Below are 20,088 nucleotides of genomic sequence, written 5' to 3'. Positions count from 1 at the left end.
GATGTTTTTTGTGTGTTGAAATTCTAGGTGGAGCCACATTGTTGGACCTGAGACATAGCCCTGACTTTACTAAATTACCAGTGTGCAGGACAAGAACAAACATGTAGTAGCAGTTGACAATGAGAATGTTTGCCAGTCTAAAGCACTGAGACATTAAGGCTTTTCATAAAGACCGAACCCAAGTTTGTGTAGGTACCAGTAAAGACAATTATAACTTGACAGCACTTATTCAGAATTGTTTGTTACATTTTATACCACTTTTTGTCTTCTGATATTTACACATACACACACACAGGGCATTTCTATGGAAACATCCCTGCCCTAACTGGTCCCCTTGCTTATTATGTTGCCATGGCAGCCATACCAGAATAGTCTTTTTTTTCATACTCACGCTGTCCCTCCCTCGTGTTCGTGACTCACAACTCGCAGTGGAAACCACAACTCAATCTGTCTCTCATTGCCTTTTTTTCTCTGCATTCTTTCTGTACTAGAAATACGCTTTTACCCATCTGTATCATATACGCGTGCAGGGAAACCCCAAAGAAAATTAGGAAATGGCTGTTACCATGGCAACAATCATAACTCGTGTATTGCAAGACACTGTACACATGACACAGTTTAATTAACAGATTACTGTTGTTTGTCAATGTTACTTGGATACCATGTGGTCATATACCCTGCAGGTTTTTGCTCAGGTAGTAATCCTTTTTGACCATAGGTTTAATGGTCATTTAACAGAACATTCACCATATTCAAAATACCTCTCCAAAATATACAAACTTTGTGAAAATTAAATAGTTGATTCATGGAATTTAAGATAAGACCACTGACAAGTTTGGTAGTGAAAAATGTCACACCGGCTCAAATATGTTTTATTGAAAAAAATTATAAAAAGAGCTGACTGCAAACAATCTTTACTGCATGCAAGATTTTTTTTGCCAGTCCTTGAAGTGGACTCCTAAAAGCAACCATTTCAGTTTAACAACATTTGCAAGCAACCACAATAGCAGCAAACATGTCAGGCTCAGTTTCAATAAAAGAAAGATGTGCTCACAAAGCATAGCTGCTATTGAAGGGACTCTAAAATATTGTATTATTAAATTTTATGGGAATCATGCCAAGACAAAGCATTTACATTTTGTGCAAGTGTTTACAACTTATACAGACTTTTCAGTCGTACAATATATTTACATGTGGGTCAAATAGGAAGATGAAAAGTAAGAGATAGAGCCAAGAAAATTGTAGATTCTATCCCATGATTTCTCAAATGATCTTAGGACACACAGACACTTATTATTCTCCACCAAACACTAGTAGTATTGTTCAGTCAGATGGAATTTCAGCTGGCTATCATCAAATCCATTCCAATATTTTACTATTGACATTGTGTACTTTTCACTCCAGTACATAATCATCTTCAATCGAAACGTCAGCCTGTATCATTCTCAACCTGTAAAATGTCAAGAACATGAGTGTCATTCCAGATATTGTTTTCTTTCTGATCTATCAGACTACAATGCCATTTTAATCCTGGGAGGGATTGATTATGGCATGGCCTAACATACACACTCATCACAATTACCAATCCATCTTTTCGAGCTGTAATCCCATGACTTTCCCTTCTTGCCAGCCTGAGTGATTCTGTTTGCATTGTAGTCATGGGCTATGACTCTAACTATTTGCACTGGTTCACACAGGCAGGCACACCTAGACCGACAAGGAAACACACCCATTCCCACATATCCTTGATATCCTCCTATTCATTGTAGTCTTTCCACATTGAGTGCTCACTCACCCTCATTTCAATGGTAGGTTTTGAAATTTAAAACACAAAGTACAGACAAGCATTAGAAAATGTTTTAGGTTTGCTGACATTTTAAGAGGGACATATAGTTGCCAAGCACTGAAAAAAACATACAATTCAGCTGGTTCTCCAAGCCACTCCCCTACAGCCACACCCTACAAGGGAGTTTGTCAAACATGTATTCAGTCAACAGGTGCAGGGAAGTGCCATCATCAAGTGAAGGCTGCAGATACATATTTACCTAGACAGAAATTCTATATTAAATATTTCTAACACTAACATAAACAAACATCCCTTGTTGAGTTTGAGGACAGACTAACATAAAAATGAATAAAAAAAAATGCAGTCAATATTTACTTTTGAGATTCATTATTTTTGGGGGAATCCACGTTTGTCTGACTAAGAGTGTGTGACCATGTGCACAACATTCCTTGTGGGTTGTAAAAAATACATTCTTAAAAAAAATTCTATATGACTATTGCTTTGAGGATTCCTTCAGAGTCCTTGACACTCTGGCAGTCCAGAAAGATTAATGGGACACAAATTCCACATAGACCTTTTGGAGTCCCCCCTATCCTACACATGTTTGGTGTTATCTCTTTCACTTTAATCTCGGCATGCAATGATTGGGTATTTTCAAACAAAACAGGCAGTGTCTTTTGTAGAATGGTTCAGACTGTTTTGGTGAGAAAACAAAATCAGGGCTCTTCTGACTCATAGTGTGTGCCACACCCTGTTCTTCTCCACAAAGACATGTTGCTACTTCCTCCCTGTTTGCTCGCCTGCTCTCCTGTTTGCTATTTCACTTCAGTGAGTAAGGGTGTGACATCTGGATATGAAAAAAGGGTGGTTCAAGGATACATCTTGAGACATAAAGGCATCCACACAAATACACACCCACACATACAGTATGCATACAGCCTAACTGCAAGCAAATACTCATACAAATGTAAACAGACCCATATATTCTTTCAAACACCCACACCCCCACATTAAAGTTTTATTTGAATTGTAATTCCACTTACATTTCATTCATTTCTTTTCCCACAGTAAGATTAAATCAATCTTAAGTGTTGGTACTTCTTGATCCAATATTAAAATCATCATAGTTTTAATAAACTATTTGTCACATGTAACATTTGAGCTGCTTAGAATTTTTTTTAAAGAGAGGTTTCTAACAAGGGATGAGACAACCTTACACTGGACTTGGTTACAGGTAACATAGTCTGATGCAACTGTGGATTCTTGAGTATGCAGCCACAACAGTATGATTTTTTTTTATGAGGTAAGACGATCGCAATAAATTGAGCACAATCACAATCAAATCTATTGTTGCACATATATTACAAACCATTTAAATGAGTGTGATACAAATAATTTACAAGAATCTAAATAAGTTACAGTTTAATATTACAGTTTATTTGTGAAGCGTTAGAAAGTTGAACAATATTTTTTCTCTGTTCAAACAAATGTCCCACAGAAGTTAAAAGGCAAGATGTTAAATGTTAAGGTAACTTGCTTGCAATCATGAAGGTATTACAGGTAGAAAAGAGCAAAAATCACATATTGGTAAGCGTCATGACAAAACTACAAAGGACATATGTAATAAATCATACAAAGCGCAACATTCATGGGGAGATTTGAACCTGGGACCTCTTGATCCAAAGTCAAGAGCTCTATCCATGAACCTTCTCACCACTTGATGCTTGAAACATTCAATCCAGGTTGTAGACCTAAATCATATCAATATATTTTATGTTATGTTGTTAATGTCTTTACATTTAGGTAGGTTAGGGAGTCAGGTGGCTGAGCGGTTAGGGAATTAGGCTAGTAATCTGAAGGTTGCCAGTCCGATTCCTGACCGTGGAAAATGACGTTGTGTCCTTGGGCAAGGCACTTCACCCCACTTGCCTCGTGGGAATGTCCCTGTACTTACTGTAAGTCGCTCTGGATAAGAGCGTCTGCTAAATGACTAAATGTAAATGTACATTTGTTCCTGCCCCTTTCTGTCAACTTTTTGGGATAGAAAGGTTTTCTATTACATGTCATTTGAGCACTGTAGCTGTATGACTCAGACATTGGGTGGGCCGAGCTAAAGAGCTGGACGACCACTCCCTGTACACCGTTACCTCCCTCCCTCTACAACCAGGAGCCCTACCCTTGCGCCTGTCCATCCATTCTTCATTGCACGGAGTAACAGCGACGCAGACCTGAAAAAAGTGAAAAGCACTCAGAGGGGAGGAAAAAAAGGGTGGAGGAGGAAAAACGCCCTGGAGCCCGAGAGAGAGAGAGAGAGAGAGTCGATACATAAATATTAGAGAGAGGGAGAATCTGTTACAGATAGAAAACTGAGTTTGGGAAGAAGTACTTTTATTGACAGGGACGGAGAAGACAACACTGCCAAGGATGCTCAAGCTGGTGTGAAAGTTTTGGCAGCACAGACTGCGCAGGTAAGATCATTAGAATTGTGTGTATTGAAAACTTTCGATCTTGTATCGTAATGTCCTTGTTTTAATAACTGACTAATAGAAATTCATTGTATAATGTGCGCATGGCGTGGCAATTGTTCTGATCTGAGTTTGTTTTAATACGTCGGGAATTTTAAATGGTCATTATAGCGGAGTAATTAGTTTATACTGAGAAAAAGACGATTGTTGTTGTCTTGCGATTGTATTTATTGTTCGAAGCTCTACTATTTTGAACACGAGAAGTGGGTGTGTATCCACACCCACATGAATTTGGGACCAGGGTTGCCCACTTTGATCTGCTGTTTTATTGCGCACTGAAGAAGTTGCCTGGGGATAATAAAAAAAACTACGTAATTTTAAAGTGAAAGAAACTGTTATTTCATTGCGTGGCAATATTGCCGAATTGTGGTAAACCTTAACTTTCTAAATGTAGCCTAATAGGCTACAGCAGATTAATCGAGTCTGTGCAACGTGGAGGTCGATCCACCACACCTCGCCCACAAACTATTCACATTGTGGTGAGAAAACGCCCAAAGATTGCAAAGTTTACTTTAAGAAGCATACACAAAGCCTATCCACATAGTATCCTCTATTGATTGGAGGCATACAGTTGTGAAACAGAAAGATTTTACCATGAGTAGTAATAATAGGTCTTATGAATAGTTACTGCGATGGATCAGCTAAATCGTGTTAGTGCATATTCTTCTGTCTACTCTCTCACCTCCTTTCACCCTCCTTCTCCTTTTCGGGAGACACGCCCAAGGGTAAAGAAAAAGTAAGGCTGCAATCATGTTCAGTCGTTTCAAGACAACGATTTCACTTATCCTCACTAACCAATGCTATACATCAGCATTGATGTAGTATAGGCTATGAAAGAATGGTATTAAAATTGAACTGCCATTTTCTAGACCAGTTTATACTTAAGGTTAGGCTGTGTGTTTTTGTGTCACTCGTTTTAACATGTGGATATGGGTGGAGTTTTGGAACTCTCTTGTCTGTTTTACATCGATTCTTTTAACCTGGGCTGCAGGCCAGGGTGTGGAGAGGGAGGGAGAGAGAGGCGGAGAAAGGGAGAGGGGGATGGGCGGGGGTGGGGGGTAATGGAATGCAGCGGTTTGGAAAGACTTACTAATTGAAACCAGCTTTGAGGCAAAAAGGGGGAAAAGCAAGACTCAATGAGTTGAGAAAAAGAGGGGATTTATCATCTTAAAATTAGGAAAAGTAAGATGCCTTTGTTAAATTGACACGTACAACTCAAACATGACTCCGGACAATTTGCCTGTCATTTCTGAGAGACAAACTTTACTAGAATTGCGCAACAATATGTTTCACTCTGATAATTTACAGATATGGAATAAGACAGCTTTAACTAGTTAAAGTCCAGACGTGTTTTGGCTAGTTGGTTGGAAATTCGAATTTCCTCACCCATCCCCCTTTGTGCCACACCCTAAGCTCTCAGGAGTCAGGAAGGCTTCTTCGAAAGCTAGTTTAAGGCTGTCATCAAACTCAACCAAGCTCATGTTTAGTGCCACAAAAATGCCTGGAATTTCTGAAATTGCTGTTCTCAAAGGAATTAAAAGGCATTTTGTGGTGGATGATACATAGTTACAAAGTTAATTATTGTATGTTGAATGTTTTGTGTGTACCTGCCACAACTAGTACCTGTATATTGAATTTGTGTCTGCAATTGTTTTATCCAAAGTAAGTCAGCAGTATCTGTAGGCCCACACAAAGCCAAACAAGATACCATATTCCCAATAAACCTGAGGAAAATCCTTTACTTTTCAACTGACTGAGCAAACAAAGCCATACATTTATTGATCTCTCTCCTCATGCTTTGAGATGCTTTGCTGTCTATCCTTGCTTTCATGAACACAGTCAGTAGTAGGTGTTCGTCAGAGGGCCCTACCAAACTTGCCATGGTTTTGGCCCTTGCTGAGTGTTGATAGAGGGGAGAGGAGTGGCACTCTGGGTCCTCGCCAGTGTGAAACGGAAAGAGCCTGGAGCAGCACACTTCCTCTGTTACATCCTCCGGGGTGTGTGTGTGTGTGTGTGTGGTGTGTGTGTGTGTGGTGTGTGTGTGTGGGTGGGGGGTGGGGGGGGGGGTGTAGCAAGGGTGTGTCAGCATGTGGTTGAGGGAGGTTGGTGTGATATGGACTAAATAGAGAAGGACAAGAGAAGAGGGGGATTCAGATGCTTATCAGGTGAAAGTGTGTTATTTTATCATAGTCTGTATTCACACATGAATTGGTCCCAGGATATAGTGCTGGATAAAGAAAAAATCTCATCTTGCTGTAACAGCGTTCTTATTCTCACAAGTGACACTTTAGGATAACTATGTCTGTTTGTCAAGATAAACTAAAAACAAACTTATCTTTGCAGAAGGGATTTGAAAATACAGTATTAAATCTGCCAGTTTTCAGGACAGAAGTAGTTGAAAGTTAGTACAACTTAAGTGCATCTGGGAGATCCCAATGCCTTGTAGGCTCCAAGTGAAATGTAGCAATTGAAGGTAGTGAACGACCATTGCAAAAGACTTGGATAAACTGTAGAACCACTCCCTATTTGTCCACAGTTGTTATGGAATGCTTTGACATGTCTTGAGTATGCACTGAAAGCCCTTATCGCCCTGTCTGGATGTTGAGAAATACCAATCACAGAGCTGTGTTACAGACTTTACTAGGACCAATCAACATCCTCATGTCACCTATCTAGTTCAGATTTTCCACTCCCTGATCCCAACCAAAAAGGGTTCTTACTCCCTTGACTGGAAGCTTGAGTTCAATTTTGGGGATGTGCTTATGATGTACATTTTTTGCATGATTTGTTAATCCATTAAAATTAAATTCCTTTTAAGGATTGACTCGGCTGCTAGTTTTGCATGGGCATGGATAAGAAAGGCATGAGGGCTTTTGTCTGTATCTGCATGACCCAAGGGTTTTTTCCTGTGTTGCAGAAGAATTATCCTAAGATTACAAGCTATAAACCTTATATAACCTTAGGTGTGTTCACCTACTCCCCTCCCCTTTCCAACTGACCTCTCCCCACCCTCCTCTTCTATGGAGAAGGGGTGACATGTGGTATCCGTAAAGGTTGTTTGAAACAAGGGCCTGAAATACCAGGGTAGCCGTGGAAATGTAAATTTAGAAATATTTGGTCTTGTTTTGTTTGTAGCAAGCCTGGCAACAGAAGACACTCCCACTGAACCTTAGTAAATACTACTACAACTGTTTTACTCCTTGATTACAAAGAGCACACAAAGCGAAAGCAATGTTGTCTTGTCTCAGGTAAGTGTTATAATAAGGGGATAACATGCAGCGCATGGACCGGGTTGGAATTGAACCCGGGCTGCTGCAGTAAGTTTTCAAATCATGGACAGTGTTTTTTGATGAAACACAAGTTTCCCCCTCCCTCTCTCCATCTCTTCCACCTTCCTCTTTCTCTCTCTTCTGTTGTGAAACTAGTCATGCATGTTTAAAAAAGATTGCGTCTTCATAACACTGGCTCTATGTTGAAGTTCTTCCCTTTATCAATAATCAATATACTTTTTTTGTTCTTGGGGGGGAATTAAGCAGTAATTTTGAAGAGTCTTTTTTTATGCATCTACTGAAAACAGCACAGCAGCAACTCAGCAAGTATGTAGGTCAATCTACACACACAGTAAAAAATATCTAGAACACTCAGTTGGAGTTCTTTGTCAAATTTTACTTATACACAAGCAGTTGTTGTTTTCTCTTATCTCATAAAAAACTAAGTTTCCCCCAATATTTACATAAGTGTGTGACTAGCTCCTGCCAACGTCACAATAGTTTAATCAGGAGCAGTCGGGTTGGCGTCAGTGGGAAGACATTGGTCTTCAGCAGGACTGTGGTTGCTGGTGCGGACCAGCATTTGTTTTGACTTACATTCTTCCCACATGTGTCACATACACATCTCATATCTGTGCTTTCAGGGAAAATGGTCTTTTCCAAGTTGCCTTTTGTCATCTTGTCTAAAAGCCCTATCTTAAAACCTCAACACTTGGAGAAAGGGAGACAAATGCACAGAGACAGTTTTGTTTGAAAACGGTCAAGATAGTTCTCTGTCCTTTCAACTGTAGTCTCTTTATTTGTGCTTAATCGAATCGGTGCTTGCCACAGTTTTAGGCTCCTAAAATGCTTGATCTCTAATCAATGTCATGCTGTAGCCTTTTACTCCAGTTAAGTTTACTCCCTTTAAGTTAATCACCATGATGGGCTGCTCTGGATCTTTTGATTGGATGTCTTATTGGCCGTCTCCCCAGCCGTCATGATAAACAAGTTAAAAAAACCTCTCTAGGTGTTTCCAAATTGAGGCAGGGTGTGACTTCTTGATGTCACACAGGTACAGGCAGCCGCTGGGTATGACGGCAGTGATGATTGCACAAGCCCTGAGGGGTAAGAAAAAGTTTGTCCTGTCCTGTGTCGGTATGAACCCTGTGCTGACTTGCAGTGTGTGTGGGTGAACTGAGCAAGGCGAGACGGGTCGAGCGGAGAGTCGGGGAGCAGAGACAGAGGACATTTCTTTGGAGTTAGTCACCGCGGGGAGAGGCTGGGCTCTCTTCCAGCTGGCCTGACGGCTCTATCAAGGAATGTGTGTGACTGGAGGGCTGGGTGGGGCTCTGCTCTCTGGGTACTTCTCCCTTAGCAAGCAGCTCTAAGGTGGAGAGCGGGATGGCGTGTCCACCTCTCTATCCCCAACCGCGGTTGCCTGTACTGTTTTACATGGGTGTGTACTAACCACTGCCCACTTAATTCCCCATTCAAGTGTGTGTGTGTGTGTCTGTACGTGTGTGGAATGGGAGGAGTTTAATTGTGATGGTCAAAACAGCGCAGTAGGCTACACTGTTTACCTTTTGATGTTGCCCTTAGACATGCTTAGGATCTGAGCCTCGGCTTAAGTTTCCTCACTGTACCTGGAATCTTATTCTTGTTCAAACAGTTCCAGGAATATCTCATCAATGACTCTAAACAGACATGACATAGTGTGCTTGAATACAATTGCATTGTTGTTTTTCTGTGAACAGGAAGAAAAAAAAAAGTTCTGAACTAAATCCTGTTTCATGCTTTAAAAGTACACAAGTCAACACGTCATTGTTGACATGGTATCACTTACCATTTAAACCTCATCCAGTGGCCTTTATCTTGTCTGAAATGTCTAAACTGTCATGCCAGACACGAAAACATCTGATCATGGATGTCAAATATCACCTGTACGTTTCAAATGACAGATTACTCCACATAGCGCTCAGTGTATCTTGAATAATAGAGAGCTCATCAGTGTTGTTTATCTGTACTCTTGTGACAGCCAATTTAATATAATCTGCCTGGGGTCTGATGTCTGAGAGTGTACACAGCTGCTATGGCCCACGTCGCTGTACGCAAACACAGGGACAACCGCGCACGGCTTGGCATTTGTCGTGACAGTGCCCTGTCTATTTCAGTGTCAACAGTACCAGCCCAAGTTCAGTAATAAACTGCCAACAGAAAATAAAGCAGTAAGATTGGCATAAGTTTTAGCTGGGAGTCGCGATGACACATTTGAATGAAGGTATGAAATAACTAATGAGTAAAAGGATAGTGTGAAAGGACTGGTTCAGTTTCTGTTTGTGGATGCCATGCATCAGTGAAAGGCTTTGTTTGGGTTATGCAACATTCAACAGGTAAAGATAAACTGATCCAGTAAACTTATTGAAGTTGTTCTTTTGCGTTCCTTTATTCTCTTTTAGTTGTTGACCAAATATATCTCTGTAATTACATGCCTAACAATGTATAGGAATACTATTGGACATGTGCAGTTTGTAAACATTTTATTATAACAGTTATTTGCCACCACTTTCTTTGAGATAACAACCTGTTCAGGATATATAGAGCTTAAAAGGAGGAGGCTAATAATAGTTGTTATGTTGCTGTCACAAGGAAATACCTGCCTGTACAATCATTGCTCATTTGCTTCGTCGATGTTCCAGCTCCAGCGAAAGTTCCTTTATTTCTCAAAACACTCATGTTATTATGACACAAACCTTAAAGACTATAGTCCTGCAAAAACGTTGCATAATGTAAGCAATTTACTGGTTTGTCTTCGTATAGTTTACCTCAAGCCATTTGACCTATATACCAACATTTATTAGCAAACAGTAGACCTTTTAAGAAACATAGGCAACAAGTGGAGGTTTAGTGTTCACGCAACCTGTGTCTGTGTAAACGTATAAGAAAAACAGGAGAAGCTAGTAACAATTGGTAGTGGCTGTTTAGGAGGCCTTTTACCTTTTGCCACTTGATATGATGACTCTCATGACGTGATGGTAAAACTACCCCAATATCAAATCACAATCTCACCACAGCAAGTGTTGCTAGGAGAAAACATAAACACCTTGTGCCCTGCATCTTTGTGACGAGTATGTGTGTTCTTAACCAAAGGGTGACTATGCTACGATGGCCAGAAAATGTACATCTCTGGAATAGTGGATTCTGGAAGTGCATTCTTAGCTCTAGCAATAAAACAAGAAAATAGCTTTTTTTTCATGTTTAGTTAAAAACAATTTCATGTTTAGTTAAAACCACAACACTTTAAACAACATTTTAAAAATGGATTTCACAACAGTCCTTTGCAGTGTTCAATGGGTTTAATTGTGTTTAATTGTCTCCAAACTGCACAGACACATTTCTTGTAATTGGGCTCAGGTATGAGACTTTTATTTGACTTGATGTGAAAGCACCACTGTTGGAGCGTAACCAAATCAACTCCATTTATTTACTTTAGGGGGGTGTTCAATCCCGTTGCACTCCTACATCAATATCTCCCTCTCTAAGATTTATCATTGCAACCTTGGGGTGCTGTGATTGATAAAGAATTTGTGTTTCAGGTAAAGGTCCATTATGCCTGTGAAGTCAAAACAGATTAAGGAAAGTGTAAATATGTATGCAAGGCAGATAACCCTCTTTGAATACCAGAAGGTGTTTACATTGTACTAGTACAATTTGTTTCTGTGTCTCTCTGACATGAATAAACAAGCCCAGTGTGCCACAAAATGAGATAAGGTACTCTGACAGATACAATGCAGATTGTGTTGCCAAATACTAAGTAGAGATACTCAATTTGACATTAGTTAATTATTATTGGGTGTGCTCAAGCCTTCGGCGAGAGCACAACCTTTGTTCTCTCACATACATATTTATTTATTTATTATTTATTTTCGCCCCCCTAAAACTCAGTCAATATTTGGCCTACATACACAACGGCGGTGTCAAAAGGTTCGTCTTGGTAGCGATTGCGTTGCTTCTATTGGAATTTACGTTCCGTTGCATGGTTTGGGCTTAAGTTAAGTTTTTGTGGCGAAAAGTGAAGCTAACGGTGGCTAATTTGCTAGCCACTGACGTTACTAACGTCACTACGTCACTAACGTCACGAAAACACGCGTGACTACCTGTAGCAGAACATCCGTTTCGCATCTGTTAACTTGGGGGATAGCTAGGCTAACTATAGCTTTACTGCAAGGCAGCTGCAGGAACGCCACAAGCAAAGAGGCCAGGGTGATAACTATTTACTCATTTTACTTTGTGATATGACACACAATTGTGATGTGTAATGTACAATATTAGCTGATATTATTAAGGAAGTAAGCCCATTTCACTGAAATATTAGCATCATGACATTAGCCTCTGTTGCCCGGGCAACACATACTACAGTGGTCTATGATGTATCTGTTTTCAATCGTTAAAATAAACATTCCTCACATATACATTTTCGTTGTAGGATTTATTATGACATTAGATTACAAGTACACGATTTGTGGGTGAAATTATCATTACCTGTGGTTTCAATCCAGTGTATCACTGCAACGCTGTAGCCTACGCGAGACACACGACAAAAACATCTAACATACACAGCTGTTTAGGAAGTCAAACGGCGACAGAACATGTTCGGCACTCCCCTTACTTAAATCAAAAGTCTATCTAACTACTAACCTGAACTTCATTGCCACAGCCTAAACTTTGTCAATCTGTTCATGAAAATAATTAATTTCAGCCTAAACCGTACAACGGAACGTTTAATCGAATTCAACCAACGCAATCGCTACCGAGACGAACACAGCAGTAGTATAGTACTGTACCGTAGTAGTAGAATTTACCGGGGCAGCTTCTCCACACAGGGCTATATCGCATTTTGCGTTGTTACCTTACAATGATCGCTACCAGTGAGCTTTTTATGAATGAGCGATTTTCCACTAAATAAATGTCAAGCTTATTTACGTTTTGGGGGGCATATTTTCAGTTAGCAGATGGTACTGTTTGAATCGCGATTCCATCTTCTACTGCCGGGTAACGTCGTAGAATAATCTTCAAAGGGGGTTCTTTATTAATGAATGAATGCAATGAGTAGGCTAAATGCATGAAAATATCACGAGAAGGGAAAAACTTAAAAGGACGTTTAAGTCATAGAGATTAGGTCAATTTGTACACCGGTCTGCCAAATTTATTCATTTTGATTCAGCTATGAGGCTGCCTCTTGCAGGGGAAATGAGAAGACATCATATTTCATTCTACACTTCACTCGTATTTTGAGTTGTAAATGAGCAGCAAAAAAAAGATGCTTTTAAATCTATGTAATATTTATACATAATAAGTAGGCCCTATGCATTTTTATATAAAATATACAGGAATATCAGTTGTAAAAATGGCATTAAAATCCCTGTACAACCGACGCAAGCAAGCACACCCTACAATTTCCCCAGAAATTGTACCCTCTCTAGTTAACTTATAATGTAACAAAAATATTGGTCAATGACATTAATTCTTGTCTTTGTTCTCTCCTGTTTGTCCTCTCTGTCTCTATCAGATATCAAGGAAACTAAAGTTGAAGACTAGGAGCCCTTGGCCCTCGCTTGAGCAAACCACAGTAAGTGTCTTCTATACAAAGATAGCCTTCAAAGACAATGATGTCATGACAAAGCCCAAATATACAGTAACTTTCTTATGTTGTTGCATTATGACGGCAAAAAAGTAGGTGTCAGTGTTGTCATTGATCAACATGCTATGATCAATAGAGTATTGGAAAAACTGGACTCTGGAACAGTCTAGGAATGTTTGCCTCCTTTGAACCTGGAAGGTCATTCCAGCATTCAGCCGTGAATGGCTTGCCTGTGGAAACCTGACACTAAAAACTAACCCCCCCCAACCCCCCAGCAATGGCTTGACCACCTGTTGGACGCAACCTCCCCCCACACACACCTCTACCCCCTTACTACAAAAGGAGCTGTCGAGCCAATCCAGTTCACACTGTTGAACTGTGTGTGAGAAGCAGCTGCAGGAGATTAATCTTTAGACAACATTGTAGATGTGGTAACCCCGACCAAATGCAGGCCTTGTAGTGGATGTCGTGCAGAGGGAGAAGGGGCGGATCCTGAAATGTTTCTGTGGTTAGGAGGCAGTTAGGAGCAGCTTTTGTCCCAGGCTTCTTCTTTTTCTGGTGGGTCGTCCCAAAGTCCCCTGCAGACTTTGGCACACCACACTGACATACCAAACAAAAAAATACAAAAAAATACATGAATTGGATCTTAACCGGCACTTAACCGACTCGCCTCCCCTCAGTTTATTTTCTTCAACTTTTTCAAGTGTTGCCTTTTGAGCCTTTGTGATGAATTAAGTGATTTGATTACAAAACGTGTGCCTTTCGGTGTTCTTCTCCCTCCTTCAAGGGATTGTTTTATTGTTGTTTTAAACCTTTTGAGGCCTTGACTCCCTATCTTATGATCCGAAGAACAGATAATGTGTTTTTGAGTGCAATCTTTATCTTGTGAAGATATTTAATTGTACTTTCCTGTTATATTTAGTTACTTCCTTTCAGTTTGTCTGGTTCCTTACCATTTACAGTTGTTTTGTCAAGAAAGATTTATAGGTGAATGGTGACTGCAGAAAAACTAGTTTTACACTAAGGTGTGACTCCATTTCCCTAGTTTTAGCTTGACTCTGGTTTGGACAATGTCTTTTTATTAGTCGCTGGCTGTTTTTGTTCTCCCCCTCCGCCCATCATTCGTAGTCTTATATTCCACAGGAACTGACCTTGGGCAATTCTTCCTCCTTCCCTTTTTCGTCTTTCTCTCCCTCTCTCTCTTTCCCAATTATTCTCGCCCATTTCCTCCATCTTCATTTTTTTCTTTCTCCCAGCTCTGGGTTCTGCCCCACCCAGAACTCGCTGCCAGGAATATGTCAGAGCTGTGAGAACAAGGACGGGATGAATAGTTCTCTAGATCCTGAAGCCATAAAACTGGCTGAAGAAAATATGCTTGTACTGTATCAAGTAAGACTACTCGAGTATGACAAAGTGAAAAGTAGAGGAAGCGTACTGGGTGTGGCACTCCTTTAGTTTTCACATCGAAGATGGGAGGAATAATAACAATGTGCTTGTCCTTCTCACTCCTTCACTTGCACACAGAGAGTTGTTGAGTACAGGCAACTGTTGGTGAGTGTACTCAACCCCCCCCCCCCCCCCCCCCCCCCCCCACTGTGAGACCACGCTTTTGTAAATACCTGAATGAGCCAACAATAACATAAGGAGTTGTTTCAGAGTTAAAGCTCTTCGTTTTCATGGGTCTCTCATATCCTGTGTTCCTACACAATGAAGAGAACCCCCGTAAAGCATGGGAAATTTAAAAAATGATATAAAATGTCTCAGTCGTCAGTCAGTATCGAGAAATAACACAAACTAGCCAAATTGACATTTTAGTCTGTTTTAGTTGTTTTCAACTATAAATAAAGCTTGCCAGGTGTGTCTCATTACATGTTAGGCTATCACATGGAGCATCAAGGGTGGAAAAACACTGTTTTTATGTACGCCAAATTGATTTGGGTCATGGTCCTACAGTGCCTAATTTAGGTTTCGTTAATAGCAGTGTCAGTTGACTTGAGTGCAATTTAAACTTCATGAGATAATTTGATTATGGAGATTCTTTGACAGTGCATATGTGGTTTCCATTCCTCCCATCCATTCATACGTCTGATGAAACCACTTTCGGTATATCACACAAACCTTTTGTTATCTGTGTCAACGGGGTAAAGAGAAAAGGAGGAGTGGTGGAAAGGAGGGAAATAGAGAAAGCAAGAGAGATAGAAACAACCTCAGAGAAAACCGCAAGACAACACAGTAGATACCATTATAGCTTTAAGCCAAAAATAAGGAACAGTGTGATGTGTGGATGACTTCCCCATGGCCACGGTTGTTTTAGACTGGCTAGCCAAATGTCTATTCTAGAGAGCATCTTAAATTACCTTTAGGCATTGCAGGAATTCTGCAGTGTTCCTCGTCACAGGACACCAATGTCTATTTATTTATGACTTGTGTTAATTGGACTATAGCTCATAATGCATCCTTGGACAGTAAGGTCACCAATAGATATCGGTATCCCAACCATCCATTCCATATGCATATGGTCAGTGAGGCCTTTGTCAAATAAGTCCCGGGGCTTCTACCATGTTTCTCTATTTGCTCCTTGGTTGTCACTTTATTTTCAGCATGGAATGGAATTTTTGCTAGATCAAAGGTTTGTATTCTGAATGAGATGAATGCTTGTTTACCAGGACTGTGCTATCTGTGGGTGCATACATAACATGCAGTAAATATGAAGTATTTTGCAAATGCATTTGCTTAGTATATGAAAATGGATGTAATGGAAACGATTGTAAAAATATAAAATAAATATAATATAAAATATATAATATAAAATATAATTGTGACCAAAACGATTCTCTCATTGATGGAACCTTCCACCAAGCCCTCCCTTCACTGTTCTCTTTTTAGGAATGATATCATTGCTTGTAGGGAGGTGGTCATTTGTGGTCTCATTATATTAAGTTGCTTGACACAACTTATGATGACTCTCAGCTTGTGGCCTACCAACAACATTTAATTTTCAATCCATTGTAAATCCTATCCATTTTGGACTTACATAGTCATGATAAACATGCAGTCACTAGACACAAACTGTACGTGTTGAAGATTCTGAGAGTCAAGGGGTAGAAAATGTGAAGAAATATATTATTTCCAATTTCTGCATGGTTTCAGGGCAGGGATATGTTGAGGGAGAGGGAGAGGGGGGTAAACAACATTCCAGTGCCTGACACTTGAGTCTTTGTACACACGCTAAGACTTACAGTTCAACTTTTTTCTTTCAAATCCTCAAGGTCTTAAAGAAACATACCAGATAGCATCTTTTCACACCTTGTGTTTACTCTACGATAAAGAAATATGGCATGTTAGTAGTGTGAGAGAAGAGTGTGGGGCTGTTGCAGGGTGCAGAATTCCATCCCAATTTCAGACATGAACAGCTGTTTCTTTATCTCTTCCTTGGGTTCCTCTTTCTCTCAGCTGTGGGCTATCTTGTGGAACAGTGTGGTGTGGCGAGTACCATAATAGCTACAAACAGTTTAACTATCAGTAAATGGAGGGGTCACTTTCACCCACACAGGGGTTCACGGCCTGGCTTTGCAATAATGTTATTAATAGGGGTGTACATTGGGAGACTCGCCTGCCATGACGATAAGACACTTTCAGTTGCATTTGTGACCAAGACATTTTGTTAGATGAAAGGGATTCTGGATTTTGTACACTAAAATTTGAGAGTGTCAATACTGGTAAGTTGCATATTGGGAGGAATTTCTAAAAGGACTTGAAAGTGATGAACAGGAGGATAAAATAATGCTTATAGGGGTGGCAGACATCCTGGAATGTATATGTCTACCTAAGTCTGTCACATCTGTAAATAACCATTCTAAAAGATCCTAAAGATACTATTTGGCTCCAAATATGCCTGTAGCAATACATCAAAACTGGGACTGTCAGTCAAGGAGCTTTTCTTGGTTGCGTCTCCCAAGACTTAAGACAGACGTTTTAACTATTGTGTCTGAGTATATGGCTGATCTGACGCCATGGTCTGTCCCTCCCTCTATTCCTCTCTTCCCATCGAAATGCTCTCTGAAACCTGGTCTTCCTTTTGAGGAAATATTTGAGGTGATGTTATCAGCACTACAACAGTTTTCACACATGGTTTTTGTTGAATTTTCATGTACTCAGGCAATATTGACGCAGTTTTCATTCATTCTATTGAGAAATTTAAATTACAGAATGTTCTAGACTCGAGAATATTGTGAAAATAAACTATTCATATGCTGGAAAGATCCCCCACATTCTTTAGTCTGAGATCATTATTGATGGAATCCAAAAATACATCATTAAGGTCAAAGCACTTACCTCTAAGTGGTTAAATAGAATCAAAATAAGTTAGGGACAATACTGATTAGCATCATCAGTGGGTCAAGAAACTGGAAAAAAGTCAGCAATTTCTTAAAATGATTCACATACCATGAAACCCAGGCCCCCGTGGTGCTTGATTCCTTGTGTGGAGTTGCGCATGTATGACCCCTCCCCCCTCTTAACTGTAGTTGCTAAGGCAGCTCCATGAAAACAGAGAGAATCAGTCATAGTTGTGACTCATATCCTGTTTTTTGTTCTATCCTGTTAATATAACAGACTTCCCATTTATATAGGTGTATCATAGACAAAAGGGAATATCACTGCAATTCGAAACGAAGTATGGTATGATTGTATGACCACAGCCATTCCACAAACTTTTAGTAAATGCTGTTGTATTGTTTAACCATATGTAAGTGAACATACAACTGTAATGTTTGTAACTCAACAGTTCACCAACCTACTTTGCTCTTGCTCCAAAGGGTGCCTATGAAAACAAGTACGATGTATCACATTGAAGCATGGCCTGAGATCCATGTCTGGTGTAGGAAGAGACAGCTAGCTCAGACTTGTATAATTGCAGGTGTGGGTTGTTAGAAGTTGGCATTAGTAAAACAATAGGCTGTCTGTTCTGACAGAGAGTGTAGGACTAGTCAGCATATTTGTTGCGTAGAGACCCAGACTAGACTGCAAATTAAACACATACTGTACTGCACTGTTGTCTTGTTTTGATGCTGCCATGCCCAGTTCTTACACACTTGCATGAATGTATACATACATATTCATGAATTATTAATTTTTGTAGTTTGACATTTCTAAACATACAGTCCTATTGTGTGAAGTATGAGGGTTTAGGCCAATGTGATCATCAGTTGTTGCACAGTCTATTGTTTGATGATTTCCAAATTACGTAGCATGTTAAACACATTAAACACAATTCTGATTCTGATTCTGATGTTGAGATCCCTTAATTTAAATCGTGAAATCAAAAGACTCTTAGACTCCAGTTTTAGCATGCCCAACTTTGTAATTTTAACCCCAAATGAACACATGACAGGGCCAGCTGTATATATCTGTAGGTCTGAATACTGTGTCAACAAAATGATCCATAGGTCTGTCTGTGTTAGTGTGTGTGTGTGCCTGTGTGTTAAGAAGAAAGGGTATCCACAGGCATCATTGTAATAAATACTGACATTGGAGCAGAGTTATAGGCACATAATCAGGCTGCTTTCCTCAGGACAAGGTGTGGTTAGACTCCACCCAAATGTCTACATGCAGGATCGAAAAATGTGTGGTTTAAATAAGCCATGGTGGTATTCACCAGCAAGAGCTATGGCGGCATCTAGTGTTTAATACGGATCTTTGCAGGCACATTTTTGTTTTTATTGTTTTATTTTTTACATTTAGCAGACGACTTACAGTAAGTACAGGGACATTCCCAGAGGCAAGTAGGGTGAAGTGCCTTGCCCAAGGACACAATGTAATTTTGCACTGCCGGGAATCGAACTGCCAACCTTCAGATTACTAGTCCGATTCCCTAACCGCTCAGCCACCTGACTCCCGTTCTTTGTGTAGTTAGTTTGATAATGCATATTTGCATTACATAAAGACAATGATATGTCAACATTTGAACATCTGAGAGAATAATTTTCATGAAGGCCAATTGCAAAAGCTGTGTTAACATATTTACCACTCTGTTTTTTAGGTACCCTAAGCAGACATCACACCAGGGCGTAAAAAAAGAAATAAAGATTATCAAAGGTATGGCACAACATTTTCTTCCTCTGTTTCTTTCTCCTGTTATGTCTTAAAAAATGTAATGTAATTTAATTTGTGGGGGGCAGGCACTGGGCAATTTCACTCACTCTTAACCCTTATATTGCCTCTTTGTCAACTTTTCAAAGATGGCTGAGGAGGAGGATACCAGGGAAGTGCTCTTTTCAGAATGGATGGGTGCAGACAAAACAGGACTAACCATTGAGCAGAAAGGTGGAGGAGAGATCTTTGTCAAAGAGGTTAAGACGGAGTCCCCTGCTGCACGCACAGGCCGAGTGCACGAAGGTACTGGTTCATTTCTTCAGTACATAAGTTGTAGATACTACAACAGTAATGTTTATCATATCCTCTCCTGCTATTGACATTACTGATAGTGAGTACATGGTAGAATGTCACATTAAATCAGCCAATGAGTTTTGTCTTGTACAGTAGGATTCCATTTAGTTTCATTCATTTAAATATTAGGATTTAAATATATTGCCATGTATTTTCTGTGTAGGTGATCAGATTGTTGGTGCCACCATCTATTTTGACAACATGAGCTCAGAAGAAACATCAGAGCTACTGAAGACCTTAAACAAACACAAGGTTGGACTGAAACTACAGAACAAGGACAAGTCACCTTGCCGCTCACCCATGGGCACTCTGTCTTTGGAGAGTAGGAGTCGATTTGGAGGATCCAGTCCAGACATTATCCTAGTATGTTCTTTTTCAAAAAAATCACAGCTTTACTTTGTTTAAAGTTGTCATAAAGTTGTCAGTCATTTTCCTTGTTGT

The 20,088-nt window shown here is 39.9% G+C and overlaps 1 protein-coding gene across 5 annotated transcripts in view; it reads left to right on the top strand.

The window, feature by feature from the left end:
* The first annotated feature begins 3,965 nt into the window (after positions 1 to 3,965).
* The window catches only part of ahnak (AHNAK nucleoprotein), a 35,265-nt gene continuing 19,142 nt past the window's right edge, over positions 3,966 to 20,088 (top strand). For all 5 annotated transcript variants that reach the window (XM_062476290.1, XM_062476292.1, XM_062476293.1 and 2 more), the window contains exons 1-5: positions 3,966 to 4,254; positions 13,129 to 13,188; positions 19,241 to 19,296; positions 19,440 to 19,596; positions 19,811 to 20,010. In XM_062476290.1, the coding sequence (XP_062332274.1) occupies positions 19,440 to 19,596; positions 19,811 to 20,010 (357 nt within the window). In that variant the 5' untranslated portion in view covers positions 3,966 to 4,254; positions 13,129 to 13,188; positions 19,241 to 19,296. The remainder of the gene's footprint in view (positions 4,255 to 13,128; positions 13,189 to 19,240; positions 19,297 to 19,439; positions 19,597 to 19,810; positions 20,011 to 20,088) is intronic.

This window comes from Osmerus eperlanus, chromosome 13, assembly GCF_963692335.1.
Source record: "Osmerus eperlanus chromosome 13, fOsmEpe2.1, whole genome shotgun sequence".
Classification (NCBI taxonomy): Eukaryota; Metazoa; Chordata; class Actinopteri; order Osmeriformes; family Osmeridae; genus Osmerus; species Osmerus eperlanus.
This window is presented reverse-complemented; position numbering and strand designations above follow the sequence as displayed.